The sequence below is a fragment of the Psittacula echo genome (genome assembly GCF_963264785.1).
Source record: "Psittacula echo genome assembly, chromosome: 4".
In the NCBI taxonomy this organism is placed as follows: domain Eukaryota; kingdom Metazoa; phylum Chordata; class Aves; order Psittaciformes; family Psittacidae; genus Psittacula; species Psittacula echo.
In genome coordinates, this window is record NC_137738.1 from 65405043 (window position 1) to 65423796 (window position 18754).

The 18754-nt window shown below is 38.9% G+C and overlaps 1 protein-coding gene across 1 annotated transcript in view; it reads left to right on the forward strand.

Annotated features, from left to right (window-relative positions):
• The window catches only part of FBXL4 (F-box and leucine rich repeat protein 4), a 61651-nt gene that overhangs the window by 36015 nt on the left and 6882 nt on the right, over positions 1-18754 (forward strand). The window contains exons 7-8 of the mRNA XM_080616952.1: positions 13873-13944; positions 15913-16225. Of these exons, the coding sequence (XP_080473078.1) occupies positions 13873-13944; positions 15913-16225 (385 nt within the window). The remainder of the gene's footprint in view (positions 1-13872; positions 13945-15912; positions 16226-18754) is intronic.

The window sequence follows — 18754 nt, forward strand, 5'->3', positions numbered from 1 at the left end:
TTCTTCTCGCGTTGTATTCTGTAATGATAAAGGTACAGGTCCTACTGTAATTATCAATGTGCTGTCATTTTTTTGTGACAGAATAATGGCATCCCTGTTCATCCTATGTTAACCACCTTGATGTATAAATGGGGTGATATGCTTCTGATATCACTGGAGATTTTGAGCTAATTGCCAAAATATGAAGAGGGAATGAACATGCAGAGAGCAAGTAGGTAAAAAGTTGACAAGAATGAGTTCTCAAATGGGATCTCATAATTTTCTTTGTGCATATCTTACTGCATATCTTACAATTAGAGGCAGTCACTGGAATTAACACACCACCACTTAATTCAACACTTAAGGTGTATTATTTAAGCAAAGTGATCATATTTTTATAACGAGGTAACACTAAAGAGATCAAGAAGAGCAAAACATGCCCCTCTGCATGTTATTTTGTGATGCCAGTGTAAAAAAGCGGAAATTTTCCTGCACATTTTCCTATGCCACAGTTGTTGATCTCTGTTGAAAATGCAGTGTTGTGTTAGAGCACATCTGGGTAAATACAACTTGTCCTTTGATTGTTAATTTGGGTGTGTGATTGAATAACGTAGGATATGGGATGAAGATTCATCATCCTTTTTGTCAGTGTGTGAGAAAGCTGTTTGTGCATTACGCATTATACAGTACACAAAAGGAATGGTATTTTGATTAAATTAAAACAAGCTCCCATGTACTTGCCCAGTTGTAGGGTTTCCTTACTCAGAACTGTGTCTTGCAATACCCTTTTATTTTTGGTTGTGGTTTGTTTTTTGGTTTTTTTTTTTAATGCTGAAAGATAAAAATTGTTTTTAACATTTAAATATAAAGTATTTGTTGTACTTTTTCTGTTTATATGATTGCTATGACAATAATGAATGAATCCTGAGATACTCTGAAGAAAATTGACTGCTGTTAATGATTTTTGTGTTAGGCACAGAAAAACATATTTTGAAAAAAAAATAAAACTTAATGAAATTGACAACATTTTATGTACTTATCTGAGCAATTGTTATATGACAGTTTCTTGTTACATTAGCTGGGGGGGTTAATAGGTTTTGTATTTAAAAATATTCCCATTGCCTCTGTAATCAAAGCTCCAATTTTTAAATGTATATTTTTAGTGAAATGAGCAATTATGATATTCTGCTACTACTGCACTGCATTGCTATTTTGAAAGATAGCTGTACCATCTGGAGGGGTTTATGGTCTTTGGTCCTAACCTTGCTGGTTCTTAAGGCCGTGTATAATGTTATTTCGTTGACTTACTGAGTGCAAGTTTCTGTGTACAGAATCGGTTTCAAACCTCTTAATTGAAGCTTCGAATGCCCTTGAATTATCCCAACCTCTGTGTTACAAGAAGAGAAGTCCAGTGACTTTCAGTAACTTGTTCCAGGATGAACAAGGAGAAAAACAAAAACAAAAACAAAAACAAAACCAAACAAAACCAAATTGTCCTGCATTGCTATCCTCCTCCTCACGAAGTGCAGCTCATTTTTCCAATGCTTTATTTCATTGTTAAAGGTGTCATTCTTAAGGGTTGTTTATGTGTATGCTTGAAATAATTTGCAACTTGCTTTGAGAAACTAATCTCGGCATTTTATGCATGCAGCTTCTGCTAGCTCAACACCACTATTACAGATGTGGGGATTTTTGTGCTGGTGGTTTTGGTATTTACTGATACATGACTCCTTAATATTTATTCATTGAGAGTGTATTCACGGCATAATTTAAGCATTTATTGGCATTGATACCTTTGACGAAAACAATGAACAATGGAAGTATTATTGTGTACAGTAATTGGCTATGCACATCTTTATGGTTTGTGTATGAATATTATCTTGATTCAATGCTTATCATGAAGTATTCCATTCATATAAATAATGCAGCTAAAATTATATTTCAAAGAAACCAAAGCCACAATTACAGTAGGAGAACTTGACAGTCTCCTTATTGCTGGATGTAAATTTTAATGTGAAATTATATATTTCATCTTGCATGATATTCTGGATTCTTGATAATGTGTGAAGAAAAGGTTTTTGGAGTTTGTATTGCGATTATAATTGAAATACAAAATGAACTAAATTTAACTCACAGTGGAAAAAGGACTTTGCGCACACATTTTAAAGCAAGTGTTGTATTATAAATTATCTCTGATAACTTTAACCAAGAGCAAATTTGGAACTCGAGTAGCTGTAAGAGAGGACACTGGAAATCTAAGGTACCAAGAAGAGGCATAAGAATCTTAACAGTAAATATAACAACAGTTCTTATTTTCTTATGCCATTAGCAGTGAAAGAGTTAATGTTGCCATAAAATTTTTCTGCCATTTTCAGAAATAACCTGTTATGGGTCATGTTATACTTCTGAGAGCTATTGTCTGAGGTTTTTCAGCTTGGACAGAATTTCATTGGCTTGAGTACAAATCTTTAGGATTAAGAGTTGCAAGCAAATAGTGGAGATAAAAAAAAAAAAAGTGAAAGCCTGTAGCTATAAAGTGGATTCTTAGAAGGAGGTTGAGCCAATGATGAATAATTTTGCAATACAGGGCCCTGATGGTGCCTTCTGATCTTGTGTCAGGCTCATAGGGCTGAATTTGGTCATTTGAGCCTGTAGGGCGAAGAATGAGAGGAAAGAATGAGGATGTAAAACAGATTTGGAGGCATAAGCAGGGGCATAATTTGACCAAATGAAGCAAAACCAAAATACAGTAATTGAATTAACTACAGAGACTGCCACTTTCATTGAATTAATTCAGTAATTGCCATGTTGCTGTGTCTCAGTCACTGCTGTGTCCCTGGCACTGCCAAGTAGCTGTAGAGAACAAAAAGGTGCCCCTGTATATCCTGACTTCCATCTTGCAACTGACACTGCACCTATTTGTGAGGAGGCAAGTGTTTTGACTTTTTAGAAGCTACATCTGCACTATTATTAGTAAGATTCATTTCACCTTATTTCCATGTACTCATGTTTTTCTCTTAACTGATGCTTTATTTTTTATTTTATATTACATCTGTTTTTAGGCGTGTGTTTTAATGTTTTGGAGGCAAAAGTTGTATCGCTGTCCAGTTCTTAATCTCAAAAGTGGTCCAATAATCTGAGTACATTGAGGGGGGAGCTGATTTTTAACAAATGTATTCCAATTCCAATGTTTCTTTCCATGTTTTGTCTTCCAGCATGATAGCTGATAGATGCTCGAGGGAGAATAGAATTCCTGTTCTGTTGCCAGCTTAGAGGATATGGGGTTTGCTGCCATATTTATTTTAAATCTGTAAATGAAAATTGCTGCATTAATGTCTCTGTCCAGAGGGCATTACTTAAATACATTTGTGATTGTGGTAGTAAAGGGTAGGGTGGAGGGTTACCCCCTTATACAAACATCAGCTGAAAAGTTGAAAAGGACTGGTTCCTACATCTGCTGGCAGCTTTTTTTCAACCTGATTGGAGAGGCCAGCTGAGCTGGAGCCAAGCGGGGTGGCCTAAGCAATCTCCAGAAGTCCCTTCCCAATGCTCAGCTCTGCTGTGGTTCTGTGCCTTGGTGCTGATGGCACTGATGGAGGACTTTACCTCCTTTGTCCTCCTGATCTGTGGCCAGGACAGTGGCCAGTTGTGAGATGCACTGCGTCTGTGTGCCACACTTTTCCTGTCAGTGAAATTTGCATAATAGCAACTTTCTCAGCTTGTAGCTGTGGTATGAGGATAGTTACAGAAGACTGAGATTCTCTGATATGTATGGTACTCTGCATAGGGGTGTGTATAAGGTCTTAAAATACCGTGCCTTGGTAACATGTTTTCCTAAGTTGCAGGAAGTTCAGTTAGTTACAAAGCTTAGCCTTTTTCCTCTGGAAAAATTTAGAAAAGGATTGCTAAAGAAAGCTTGCTTAAGAGGTATTATAAGCATTTCTGCAAAGTAAATGCTTGGAGGGTTTCAGTTGTTATCTCTGTCTGGGACTACAGGGGTATCTGTTGTTCCTAAAAACTTCACAAAAACTACCTCGTAAAGGATGAAGTGACCTCTTCTATTTGCTTCTTCATGAAATGACACCACATAGTACAGGGAACTGAAGGACTTAAGCATAAAACAGTTTTGGCTATCATTTACTTGTAACTGGGTATGGGATTCCCAGCCATTTTCTGTAACTGCCATTTTCAATAGTATTTTATTTAACTGAAAACTAAGTTAAAGAGAAGTGAAAATAGATGAGATAAAAGGAAGGTGAACAACTTGAATGGCTTTATAGATGTCTAGATCCAATCTTAGTTTCCAGAAACGGTATATTATGTGTTTTGTGTGTTACTGAATGTTCATGTACTACCCCAAGATGTGTTCTTTCTCTCAGAAATAAGATACTGAGGATAAGTATTTATCCTTAGAACTCAAAGTCTTAGAAATAAACTGAAAATTAGTGCTTTCTGGGAAGATAACACATATGAAAACTTTTTCTGAAAACTAAAGGTAGCTCTGCATAAGTATCTTAAATTCATTTTGTGTTCTTTTTTAACTGGTTAAACCCAATTGCTCTCATGTGTTTATAAACGCACATATTGACTCATCTCTCTAACCCTATCAAGTTCCCTCATATCTTTAACATAGTTGTTTCAAAGTGGCTAGGGATGTTAAGGATAACATCCTTACTGGGTTGATGAGGAGGCGATTCTATAGGTATGTAGCGAATAAAAAACGGACTAGGGACAACGTGGGCCCCCTCCGGAAGATATCGGGAGAACTGGCTACCCAGGATTTGGAGAAGGCTGAGGTTCTTAATGACTTCTTTGCCTCGATCTTCACTGACAAAAGCTCTGACAACACCACCCAAGTCTTGGAAGGCGGACACAGGGACTGTGAGAATGAAGACCCTAGGCGCACTGTAGGAGAGGATCTGGTTCGAGACCATCTTAAAAACCTAAACGTGCAGAAGTCCATGGGACCTGATGAAATCCATCCATGGGTCCTGAAGGAGCTGGCAAATGAAGTTGCTAAGCCACTGGCCATCATATTTGAAAAATCATGGCAGTCAGGTGAAGTTCCCAACGACTGGAAAAAGGGAAATATAACCCCCGTTTTCAAGAAGGGGAAAATGGATGACCCGGGGAATTACAGACCAGTCAGTCTCACCTCTGTGCCTGGCAAACTCTTGGAGCAGATTCTCCTGGAAGGCATGCTAAGGCACATGGAAAACAAGGAGGTGGTTGGTGACAGCCAGCATGGCTTCACTAAGGGGAAATCCTGTCTGACCAATTCGGTGGCCTTCTGTGATGGGGCTACGGAACTGATAGACAGGGGTAGAGCAGTTGACATCATCTACCTGGACTTGTGCAAAGCGTTCAAGACTATCCCACATGACATCCTTGTCTCTAAATTGGAGAGACATCAATTTGATGGGTGGACCACTTGGTGGATAAAGAACTGGCTGGATGGCCGCACGCAAAGAGTTGTGGTCAATGGCTCGATGTCTGGCTGGAGATCGGTAACGAGTGGTGTCCCTCAGGGATCGGTGTTGGGACCGCTCTTATTCAACATCTTTGTCGGTGACATGGACAGTGGGATTGAGTGCGCCCTCAGCAAGTTTGCCGATGACACCAAGCTGTGTGGTTCGGTTGATACGCTGGAGGGAAGGGATGCCATCCAGAGGGACCTTGACATGCTTGTGAGGTGGGCTGATACCAACCTTATGAAGTTGAACCATGCCAAGTGCAAGGTCCTACACCTGGGTCAGAGCAATCCCAGGCACGGCTACAGGTTGGGCAAAGAAGGGATTCAGAGGAGCCCTGGAGAGAAGGACGATGAGAAAATGAACGAGCCAGCAGTGTACGCTCGCAGCCCAGAAAGGCAACCATAACCTGGGCTGCATCAAAAGGAGCGTGACCAGCAGGTCAAAGGAGGTGATCCTGCCCCTCTGCTCTCATGAGGCCTCACTTGGAGTGTTGTGTGCAGTTCTGGCGTCCTCAACATAAAAAGGACATGGAACTGTTGGAACAAATCCAGAGGAGGGCCACGAGGATGATCAGGGGACTGGAGCACCTCCTGTATGAAGATAGGCTGAGAAAGTTTGAGCTGTTCAGCCTGGAGAAGAGAAGGCTGCGTGGAGACCTCATAGCAGCCTTCCAGTATCTGAAGGGGAGCTATAGGGATGCTGGGGATGGACTCTTCATTAGGGTCTGTAGTGACAGGACAAGGGGTAATGGGTTAAAACTTAAACAGGGGAAGTTTAGATTGGATCTAAGGAAGAAATTCTTTACTGTGAGGGTGGTGAGGCACTGGAATGGGTTGCCCAGGGAGGTTGTGAGTGTTCCATCCTTGGCGGTGTTCAAGGCCAGGTTGGACGAAGCCTTGGGTGGCATGGTTTAGTGTGAGGTGTCCCTGCCCATGGCAGGGGGGTTGGAACTAGATGATCTTAAGGTCCTTTCCAACCCTAACTATTCTATGATTCTATCATAGTACCAAGAAGTGCATAACTGAAATTATCTTGATGCCTTAAAATACTGGGAGGGTGGGAAAGACCAGAAGCATATTCTACAGTTTCTTTGATGGAGTGAATTTAGGTAAGGATTGATTGTATTTCACCTTTACTATACATTTGTTTCTGCATTAATAATGTGCTACATTCTTATTTCTGTGGGAAGAATTGCTTTGGGGATTATTGTAGATAGGTTTTTAGATGCCAAGGTACAATACCTTGAAATCCACAAAGATTTTTATTTGTTTCTTTTTTTACTTTTTAATAGGCAATATTGATTTGCCCTGTTGTACCATTCAAAATTAGTATTTCAATAGAAGTTTACAAAATTCTCACTTTGCATTGGAAGTGGTTTTTAATTTCTGTATTAGAATAGCAGATGCCAAGTAATTTCTGACGTAGTTCTTTCAGAGCCTGTGCCAAAAAAAAAAAAACCCCGAACAGTTGATTTTTTTGTTTCCTTTTTATGCTTTACAATGCCAAAGGTGTGTGTGTGGGGAAGAATTCTGTTTTTATAGAGATTTTTAATTACTTCTGACAATCTTAACAAAATTACCTTTTACATTTTCATGAGGTGCTTGTAATTACAAATATTTATAGCAGTAGTGGCACTCATTGAAATAAAATTGTCTGCTTTCATCTGAGGCTTTTGTTGTTTGATTGGTTAGGTTTTTTTACCATGGATAGTCCTAGTCTGGCAAAACTTTTTTTTTTGGTGCGGTCCTATATGAAATAGAACTTCTCTGGCTTAAGAAAAGACTGTGATAAATTATAACTGTAGATTTTCAAATAGTTGATGTAAACGCCAGTAAAAATGTTTCGGTAGTATTTTTGCTACTAAAAGCCAAAATCGGAGGGAAGAACTTTCTGAGCTGTGTTACTGGGGGAGGGGAGGGAAAGTATTGATTGTGACTGGTTTTATTTTTCCAAGGAGTCTTACTAGAACTGCCTTTTATCCAGTTTTACATACAGAAATAAATTGCCATTCCAAAGATGTAATAGCTGTAGTCTTAAAAATAATCCAGTGATGTACTGACATTAGGATTCCTTGTCTCTGCTTTACACAGGAACACATAGCAGTTGCTATTCACTAAGGTATTTCTGGAAGATCTAAAGCAGAATTAACATTTAGTTGTATCTCAATTATTTTCCCTGAAATTGGAAGTAATTTGGCTCATTTTCTGAAATGTTTTGGCAAAAGTTGTATACATCAATTTGTAGTAAAAAAAGGAGAAGCTTGCCATATGGATGAAGACAGTTCGTGATATTTCCTTTGGCTGGTATTTTGAGGAGGGGGCCTCTCTCCAAAGGGTCAGCAGGAGACCACAGCAGCCTTTTTCTCTCTGAAGGTAATGATCACATCGTATGTGACTTGTCTGCATTAAGCCTGCATGTGTCCCATCTATTAGGTAAATTCTTATGGGGAAAACTACTTTGCTGCCCATGGAATCACTAACTGTTGCAGTCTTCAGAAACACAATCCGTGGTGAAAAGCAAGCTGTTAAGTAGGACAGGTCTTACCAAAGGAGATTTGAACTGTTAGTGTGAAATTGGGAAGGGAATAAACTCATTAGTCTGCCCTTCCAAGAAGTTTGGTCTCAAATTCCGGTAGTCAGGCCATTCTAAAAATTTCCAGATAACCTTTTGATTCAGATTACTTGATCCCAATAAATAACCTAAGTGAGACAATTATCTCAATGTCAAGTAGTAAATACCACGCATGTGGTTCTGTTCGTGATTTGCCAAGAGCTTGTTTGTAGTTTTCCTTAAGCAAGTGGTGGCTTCCTTCCTCTCTGCTTTCCCATCTCTTCCCATGCTTTTATCTCCTTATTACTGGATTTAACCCTCCTCATTCAGGCAAGGTTGAATTTTATGTCTTGGATTTTCATCAGATAATTAGTTGTTACTAAATGCAACAATATTGTCAGGTGTTCTGTTGCATAAATAGGCTCCCAAAATATGACTGCATAGTATCAAATGTGTACTGACTGTTTGATGTCATATATTAATTGCCTAATTACTGTATCAAGTTTTAGGCGAATGTGTTGAGAAATGTACAAATTGTGTACAAATTATTTGTACACAAACAGCATGTGACAGCTGGTGATTGGGTACTGGATATTCAGGATTCCACAATTATTTGCTAGCCAGCTGATCGAATCTTTTGATGCCTTCCGTATTTGTCTTATGAAAAGGTTATTGTGGAATAAGCTTGTCTAAATATGTTATCCAGTACGATTGGTTAATATAGTCCTGAAGACCCTGATTCTAACCTCAAAGCGAGTATTTTCTCAATATTTTAACATAGATCTGTAAAGTAAGATGAAAATGCTACCGAGAAACCTCAGTAAATACTGTGGTAGAACCTGTTATTAAATATAACAACCTCATAAATTTATATGCAAAGGCAACTCACTACAGAGACTCTTCAAGATGAATTTTTTGATGGGAAGAGAAATAACTGAAGTACGAAAATGAAATTGTAGTCTTTAGGAACATTATTAATTCTTTGTTATTGTGGAAAAAATGCAATATTCTTATTGTGGGGATCTTGCAAATGTAGGCATTTTATCTGATATTGCCTGCAACGAATGTTATACAGTTATTTTAATGTAAGTGAAGACATCAGAGTTTGCGGGTGGATGAGTCAGGAAGGACTTGAGATTAGTTCATCACTTGGAAATTATAAGAAAAAACAATACAACTTTGTCCTCTCATATAATGCAATTGGGGGAATGGGTATTAAAGGATTTATTTTTTTTTTAATATATATGCCTAACTTTAATTTTTTAATATTTAAAAAAAACCCAAATTTAAGTCCTGCGTAATTTGGGAGTTTTCTTGAACAAAGAGGTTAACTAGAGAATAGTAACTCTATGATTAAAAACATAGGGAAACCATATTTAAAGAAGGAAGGAAGCAGTCTTTAATGAGACTTTTAAGATTACTTTCAACGTTCACTTCACTGAAAATCTTGAAGAAGAAATTGCAGGAGAATAGAAGTTTTGTAAAAGATTTAGACTCTCGAGTTGTTTCATTGAGCAGCTGGAAGAGTTCCCAACTTATGTCAGACACAGTTCTTCAGAGAAGGGGAGAAGACAGCCCTTTGTTTGTTCCCAGCATTAAAAAAAATAAAATACCCCAAAACCCCCAATTTTAAAAGCTCATTTTAAGATCTCTCTATGAAATGCAGGTTTATTAAAAGGTACAGACTGTTTCTTCCCTACCCCAACCCTAAAGGTTAAACGTTGGGGTTTTTTAGCTCTTCCTTTAGTCTTATTTTCTAGCTCTTCCTTTAATCTTATTTTCATGCCTTTTATTATAGTGCAGCCATTATGTGACAGCCATATTATAGTGCATTTATATTTCTTTTACACATTTCGCATGTTGTTTTTTTGTCTTTGACTACTTGACAATGAAACTGCAATGACTAAATAATCTAATATTCGAAGTGCATCTTTCACAGGTGAGCCATATCTGCCACAGAAGGTTTTTCTGTTTGAACGGGTATTGAGCTCAGACTATCTGTTGGATGCTTTCCTTATTATACTAACATCAGAAGTGATTTGTACTTCCTGCTGGATCATGAATGCAAAAAAGTCCTGAAAAAAAGGTCAAGCAAGATTCAGTCTTGCCAAGTGTATTACTCTGACACCAGTATTTGGTTTCTCCACTGATGGGTTGTCTGTGCAAACCAGTAACACTCTTGAAACATCTAAGTCAAAACTTACATGCGATGTCTAAAGTCTGTAAAAAGACAGGTAGAATACAAGTTATTCCAGTATCAGCTATTGAAGTGTACACAACACATAAATGTCTTCCAGACTGCCCTGTGTTACAGACACTCATGTTTGGGCAGACCTCTCATCTGGAGTGATTTAGGATCTCAATCAATGATCTAATCTCTTGTCCAAGGCAGGATCAGTACTGTTGATGTGCTTTTTAGCAGATGTTTGTCTGACCTGTTCAAAGACTTCAGAGACCCTTCTGGCAGTCTGCTGTCATTTTCTGAGGTGTAGGACTTACTGCCATGGTCTAAAATATATCTGGAATCTGCTCTGTAAGCTTGTGTTTAGCAGCAGTATCATATCCTTCTGATCAGTTTGATATCAAGAGTCTTCTCTCTTAAAGCAACTCCTGTGCTGTATGTTTTCCTCATCTGGAAACACCTTTCCTGGAATGAAGCATTTTATTTGGTCCATTTGGACTCTTCCTGCAGTCTATGCTATCTCATAAAAGTTGATTACTTTAGTAGCTTTTGTTTTGGCTTGGATGGCAGAAGAAATTTAGACCACACTAAAGTCATACATACATTACTCCACAAAAAATGGTAGCTTTTGTTTGTTTTCAGAGTGGGTTGTTTTGTGGGTTTTTGTTTGTTGAGCCAAACCTTACCTTTGGTTCAGGGAAAAGTCAGAAAATCTCCAAACTATGCACGTCTTGGCTGCTAGACTCAAGAATGGTATTGCATGGGTAGTCTTTGGTTTGACTGTCTGTTTGGCTGAGAAGGTGAAATTAGACTCCAGGTTAAAGCTCACTGATCCAGAATTTAGGTGGCCTCTTAGCTGTTCTTGTAAAGCACTCTAATATCAAAGTTTGGCCTATGTTACAGCTTCAGGGTTGGGTGATTGCCTCACTCTTCTCCTTTGCTTAAATAGGAGTGTTATCACTCATCTTGTATTGCAAGTCAGAGAGATGAATTGTACAGACAGATGGCTTGAAACAGACAAGTTATTACAATGATAGTCCTTCTATATGTAGTACATATGGATTCTGTGAGCTGCCATTCTCTTCTGCTATTTTCATGTCTTTTGCCACCTGGATTCTCAATTGACTGAGGCACAACTAGGCACGCACAAAGGGTTTTTTTCTTCTTTCTTGACATATGCAAACCCCACCTCAGTTACAGAAGAACAAACACTGCTTCTGAAAGAAATCTGATTTGTTGTGTGTAGGTATGTGTGTGCCCCAGAAGAGGAATTAATATAGCCAGTATAATTAATGTTGAGTAAATAGTTGTTTACACTTGGGCTTGACTTGGCATGATTTATGATGGCTCAACATGGTGTTCTACCAATCTTCCTTCTATTAACCACATTCCTAGTGCTTTTTCTTAAATTGTTTGGGTTTTTTTAAATAATTGTTTATGATAATACTTCAAAGTTTATGAGTTGTGAAAAGACCTTTCAAAATGTGGACTCAGTGCACATCAATACAGAAGGGACTGTCTCACATTTAGAGAGGAACTAAAAAAGGTATTCCGAGATGAATCAAGTTACTGTTCAAGTTAACAAAAATAGCTCAGTTATCTAATCAAGATAACTATGAATATTAGTTGTCTTACCTATTTCACTCCTCTCTGAAGACACGATGTATGGAATTGATCTTGCATCCCTACAAGCTGTTCACAGTGACAGTTCGCTTTCATATTGTGTGTGTTAATTAAAGAAAGATATTGGTGTTTCCGATCCTTTCAGGCCAGTGTTTAAATTCCGATCTGGAAACCATTACTAAAAACTATGATGGAATGCAGCAAGGTATTCAGCTTTCCTCCAGAATCACCTAAATACCTTTAGAAATGTGTGCAGTCAGAGACTGGTTTATTCAGCTCGGTATTTAAAGTTTGTAGAGAGGGGGATGGGGATTTTGCTTTTAATTTGTACACCTGAGTAGGTTCTAAAGCTCGTAGCTTGCACTGAGTTAAATAGTAAAGACTGTGTCTTATTCTCTTGGAGTTACTTGTTTATTCAGGTTTTAATGATCACAGTGAAGCATTTGCTCAATAAGTACATTACTGGATATTTACACATTTACTAGCTTTAAAGCGTTCTTAAGTGTTACCTATTTAATAATGACTTTTTAATGCTTGTGTTTAATTCCTAGCTATCTTTTTCTGTAAAAACATGAATGAAACTAAAGCAGACAATCAGACAGTGCTTTATAAGCCCTCTGCAAAGATACATGCAAGGGAGGCCTACTCATAGTGTCTTCATTTAGGCTGCCTTTGGTAAATCATATCTTGGAAGGCCAAGTTGGAAGCTGAAGTTCCATAGATGTTAAGTGTTGGGTGTTTCCAGTTGCTCCCTGGAGACTCATAAATTAGATATCTGAAATGGTCTCCATGAATACCCTATACTATGTCCCTGTTTTGTGTCTGCCAGCCTTTCAGTGCAATGAATCAAATATGTCTTCGCAGTGGTATGACAAAGGATCATGTTCCTGCCAAGTTTCATTAGAATATAACTGAAGAAACTAAATAAAGCATTAAACTGTAAACTTTCTGAAACCAGGTAAATTTGTATTTAAAAAAACAAAACAAAAACAAACAACCTGCATAAATTATACTACCCATGCATACAAATGCTGTTAGATAGTGTTCTTGTAGGAATTCCTCTTATTAGGTAAAGGTTATTTTGTCCCTTGTATATTGCTTGGGGTTTGTTTTTTTTTTGCTAGAAACTGTTGTGTATCCTGTAGAAATCCACTTGTGATGTTAATGTTTTGTGGAACTCACTCCTGGTTTCACGCTCATACAGATTACAAAGTCCTAACAAAGTGATGAATGTATTAAGTATGATGCATAGCTATTTATTATTTGAATCCCAGACCGTGTTCTTTTTTGCGCTGTATTTCCAACTACAAAGCAAAATATGGCTACAGACAATGCAGAAGAGTCTTTTCTGTGTCTTAGAAACACAAAACCTCATCAAGTTTCCTTTGTTGTGGAACAGAACAGCATTGTACTTTTGTAAGATGCATCTGATGTTCCAGTCCAATTTCAGGCTGAGCAGTGTGCAGTGCTTTCTGAAAAGAATGGCCATGTTAAATGGTGGGAACATGACTGTAAAATGCACATTATATCTGTTTCAGTTTGCATGCTAGTAGTGACAGGTGCTCAATGGTTGTCAGCATCCTTGTCAGCATAGAGACTCCTTTGACATTAAAGTCACCAGCTCGGTCCTGATGCTGTGCACCTCTATTGGCAGTTCCATCAGGCCATAGCTGATCAGTGAATGTCAGAGCCTCTGCTGTTCTTCTGGTGTGTCGTCAGCCTTCTGTGTTTTCAGGCTGGCCTTGCCTGTTATTTGAACTTGCCACTCTTCTTCAGCAGCTTTCCTTTGGGAAATGAGCAGATAGGTCATGAGTATATAGGTATCTTCAGGGCAATGCAAAACCACATCCAAAGTGACTTGCATAAAGGTTTGTAATGATTACCGTTGCTTTAAGCCAGTCAATGGGTAAAGTACCCAGGGACTCATTAAGTGACATTTGTGGTGTCTGTAACAGAGTTTTGAGCTGTATTTCAGGAAATGCAGTGACAGCCTTTAATGTCTAATTGACCTCTTCTCTTTGTTTCACTTTCCATATTTCCTTCTGATGTGTTCCCCCGTGGCAGCAAACAGCCCTGCTCAGTATTCTGAACTTCTGCTCAGAATTGCAGCACCTCAGCCTGGGCAGCTGTGTCATGGTGAGTACTTACACCACTCGGGGGGTGTGGGGTTGTATGTGTGTGTGCAGACACTTGCTTTGGAACCCAGGCTGGGGTTATGTTTCACAAAGACATGTTAAATGCTAGACTGATACTATACTCTCTTAAAGGGTCCAAAATGAATGCAGTTTAGCCATATGCTTAAGGCTTATATACTAGTTTAGAAGTTCTAAACAAGCTTGTAGGCTTTCTCACAGTTGTTCAACTTCTTACTAAATTTTTGGGCATTCTTTATATGTGTAATCACTTTTTCTTTCCAAAACTAGTAATCAAGACTTACTTAGTTTTATTCAGACCAAACCATCATTTCTAGCAGATTAACGCTTGTGTCTGACCCTACAGTACCACGAGATAAATATTTTCAGTAAAAGCCACTTGTCATACACTTGCTGGGAACACTGATGATTTAAAAAAAGAGAATACAGGAACAGCAGCAATTCCTGCGGGGCACTCAACTGAGCTGTATTGCCTGTACGTGCCAGAGGCAGAGGAGACTTGGCTGATCTTCCTTGTAGTTCAAGAATCATAGAATGGTTTGGGTTGGAAGGGACGTTAAAGATCATCTAGTTCCAACCCCCTGCCATGGGCAGGTGTTCTGTGTTCAGCTGTAGCAGTCACTTTTCTCCTTCTTAGGTATTAAACCATAACAGCAGGTACACCTTCCACTAGACCAGGTTGCTCAAAGCCCCCATCCAACCTGTCCTTGAACACTGCCAGAGATGGAGCAGTCACAGCTTCTCTGGGCAACCTTTGTCAGTGACTTACCACCCTCACAGGAAAGAATTTCTTCCTAATGTCCAATCTAAATCTCCCCTCTTTCAGTTTAAAGCCATCTCCCTGTTGTTCTATCCCTACATGCCCTTGTATAAAGTCCCTCTACAGATTTCTTGTAGGCCCTTTTTAGGTACTGGAGGGCTGCTATAAGGTCACCCCTGAGCCTTCTGTTCTCCAAGCTGAACAAGCCCGACTCTCTCAACCTCTCTATCTTCACAGGAGAGGTACACCAGCCCTCTGGTCATCTTCATGGACTCCTCTGGACTCACTCCAACAGATCCATGTCCTTCTTATGTTGAAGGATCCAGAGCTGAATGTAGTGCTGAAGGGAGGGGTCTCACAGGAGCAGAGTAGAGGAGCAGAATCACCTTCCTTAACATGTTGGATATGCTCATTTGATGCAGCCCAAGATACAAGGCTTTCCATGCTGCAAGCACACCCTGCCAGCTTGTGTTGAGCTTCACGTCAACCAACACCCTTGAGTCTTTCTCCTCAAGGCTGCTCTCAATCCATTGTTTGTCCAGCCTGTATTAGTGCTTGGGATTGTCCAAAGAAGCAAGTGATAAAGGAGAATTGGCTCAGCCTTCCCTGCTTTGACTCTTGGGCAGAAGAGGAAGGCGGTGTTGACTGTTTTTTCAACAATCCTTATCTTCCTATGGTTTTTGCTAGTGGATTTCATTTTTTCTGCCTGTATGTTTGGCCTTTGTTTCAGTCCCTTTGGCTTGCCCAAAGTAACTAGTAAGACTTCCATAAGAAGATGCAGCAACTGGTCAGCCTAGAATGGAAACAGACATATTCTTTAATCTGCATGTGCTTATGGTTGCAGTGCCTACGGTCATAAAAATCAGTTTTAATCATCTTTTAAAAGAAAAACAGCTGTGGAAAAAAGGGCGGGGGGGGCAGGTTTCAAAGGAAAAAAAACTTTTCATTGCCTTTTCACTGATCCTTAGTATTACGTGAATTAAAGGCACCTATATCTGGGGGTTGATAGGAAATTTATTTTATTTTTGCTGTTTTACGAAGGAAACCTCTACTATGCAATTGTTTTCAGAGCTCTTTAGAAGTGACAAATGCTTAAAACAGATCTGTAGGTGTGTTAGCAAGCAAATCTTGAAACACCTATGTATGTCTGGAAAGATGGTATAGATGACAAATTGTTTGCTTTCCTTGCAGATTGAAGACTATGATCTTATAGCAAGCATGATGGGAGCAAAATGCAAAAAGCTTCGCAGTCTGGATTTGTGGAGATGTAAAAACATAACTGAAAGTGGAATAGCAGAATTGGCGTCAGGCTGCCAGCTTTTGGAAGAACTTGATCTTGGCTGGTGCCCTACATTACAGAGCAGTACAGGCTGTTTCACAAACCTTGCACGTAAACTCCCAAACCTGCAAAAGCTCTTTCTTACGGCCAACAGGTCTGTGTGTGACACAGACATTGAGGAACTTGCTGCTAACTGTACGCATTTACGGCAGCTGGATATATTGGGTAAGAAAATGTGGGAATACTGTTTTTTATCTTACTGTGTCTCAGAATTTGTGCAGTTAAGGAGTCCTTAAGACAAAACTGTCTTCTAGACATATTTTTAAATAAATATTTCTTTAAATTATGGTTTAACAAAAAAAAAAAAATTTTTTTCCTCACTGCAGTGAATTTCTGACTCAGAATCCAGTGTATTTATACCAATCATGTAATTTGACTACTTGGTATGAATTGCTTAAACTGAGATTTAAGTGTAAGATTTTTTCAGTAGCTTTTAGTTTCATGACCATTATTTTTTACACTGAAGTCTTTCTCTTTGACTATCAAAAGATGCAATTTCTTAACCTTCTTTCTGCTTTTGTTGTTTTATTTCTTTAAAGTATGACAAAGTATATTTATAGTGTGAGTCTGTAATCAATAAACAGATTTCTGCTTTTACGCAGTACAGATATATCAAGCGATATTGAATTTCTTTGTCACTTTTACTGAGAAGTGAGTTTGACTCATTAAAGAGGAAAAGGTAATTAACAGCAAAACTTAAAATGGACTTTCTAGTAAGGTGGGAAGGAAGTGATATGGGGCAAAAGGTATAGCAAATCTTGAATTTCTAATCCTTTGCAGCTTCTATAGTTAAAAATATTTTTAGAAATGTAAATACACTTTGGGCTCTTGAGTAAGGACTTAGAATACAGCTTGCATGATACTAAATTTATTCTTTTTGTGGTGGAATGTGAGGCTTTCTTTTTAAAATAATGTAGGACAGCAGGGATATTTGTGACATCAGTGTGGGAGAAATGTCTTCGTGCTTTTACTGACTTATTTTCATAGGGCTAGTTGAAAAGGGAAGATTTAAATGAAAGGAAGTAAAGTAACTGCACTGTGTATTTTTAATTTTTAATACTTTAAATGAAAATATTACATTTGAGAGCGATGCTGTAAAGAACTGAGAGGCCTCAGATTTAATAATGTTCCAAGCAAGTTTAAGGCTATCAGCATTTCTCATTGCAAAAAAATTGCCATATGGCTTGAGATCATCATTCCAGTATAGCTAATATGCTCTTCTCTCATGAAATATGACATGGTTTAGTGTGGGGTGTCCCTGCCCATGGCAAGGGGGTTGGAACTAGATGATCTTAAGGTCCTTTCCAACCCTAACTATTCTATGATTCTATGTTTCTACTCATCTCTGAGAAAGTTGCCTTCTGACCAGCATGGGAAGAAACGATGAACAGCTAAAAGCTTAACTCCACCTAATACAAATTGTAGAGACTTGATGTGTGCGTCCACAGGAAGTAATGTGTTTTGTGTATCCTTAAGGAATCTTACTTTGTGGCTAAATTATCAACAGCACATTTCCCTCTTCTGACATGAAAAATTTCCAAACGCCACGGTGAATGAAGTCTTTCATAAACATGTATGTTCCCCTGACCACCCACTTCCATGCATTTCTGTTACAATGGCATTGTGTCTGCCCACAAAGTGATCTGACCTTTTCATTACACCAGAGGCTGCCCAATGAATAGTTTGGTTGTGTTACATCCTGTGGATGTAACAGTCTTGCTGCTTCTGTTGCCTCTCTGCTGGCAGTGAAGGTTTATTGCCACGCTTCTTCAGCATTTGAATTCACGTTTGAATTTAGTTTGACGTCTTGCTGACATTTTTGTGGAAAAATAACACATGAACGTTGAAAAGGAATTTGTTCTCTTCTCTGTGTGCTTGCCCATATTCCTGAGTCAAGTGGACTTGTAGTAAACCTTTCCCGGTGAGACAGTATGTTGTGTTTGGATAAATGCTTTCCAGGGCACATCCAATTAAACTATCCAGAAGAAGGGGTAACAGGTTAAAACTTAAACAGGGGAAGTTTAGGTTGGGTATAAGGAGGAAGTTCTTTACTGTAAAGGTGGTGAGGCACTGGAATGGGTTGCCCAGGGAAGCTGTGAATGCTCCGTCCCTGGCAGTGTTCAAGGCCAGGCTGGACAGAGCCTTGGGTGACATGGTTTAGTGTGGGGTGTCCCTGCCCATAGCAGGGGGGTTGGAACTAGATGATCTTAAGGTCCTTTCCAACCCTAACTATTCTATGATTCTATGTTACCAAAACCCCTTAATATCTGTCTTCCAGACCTCACTTTTTTCCTTCAGGGGAATATGTGGTAGAGTGGAAAGAATGTTGTCTTTTGCTGTAAATGAGTCAGTACAACATGATACGGTATGTGTGAAAGAGTTACTTAGCTTTTTTGTCAACAGTAAAGAAACTGTGTTCATCTCTTTTTCTGAATATGGGAACCATTACAGCCTGTGGTTAAAAGGAAGAGTTGTCAAGTAGAACCACACCAGGTCATCTGGAGGCAGAGTTGCCAGGTGTTCCCATGTAAGTGCAGAAATGTTTGTTGTCTGAACTAAAGAGCTAGTCTCTCACAGTGCAGGAGTACCAAGAAAGTCATAAATCTCTGTATGTGCTCTAACTTTTGGCAGCTGGTAGAGCCATCGTGTTACTATAAGCTACAGAAACGCTTAGTATGTTTTTGTCCTTTTGAA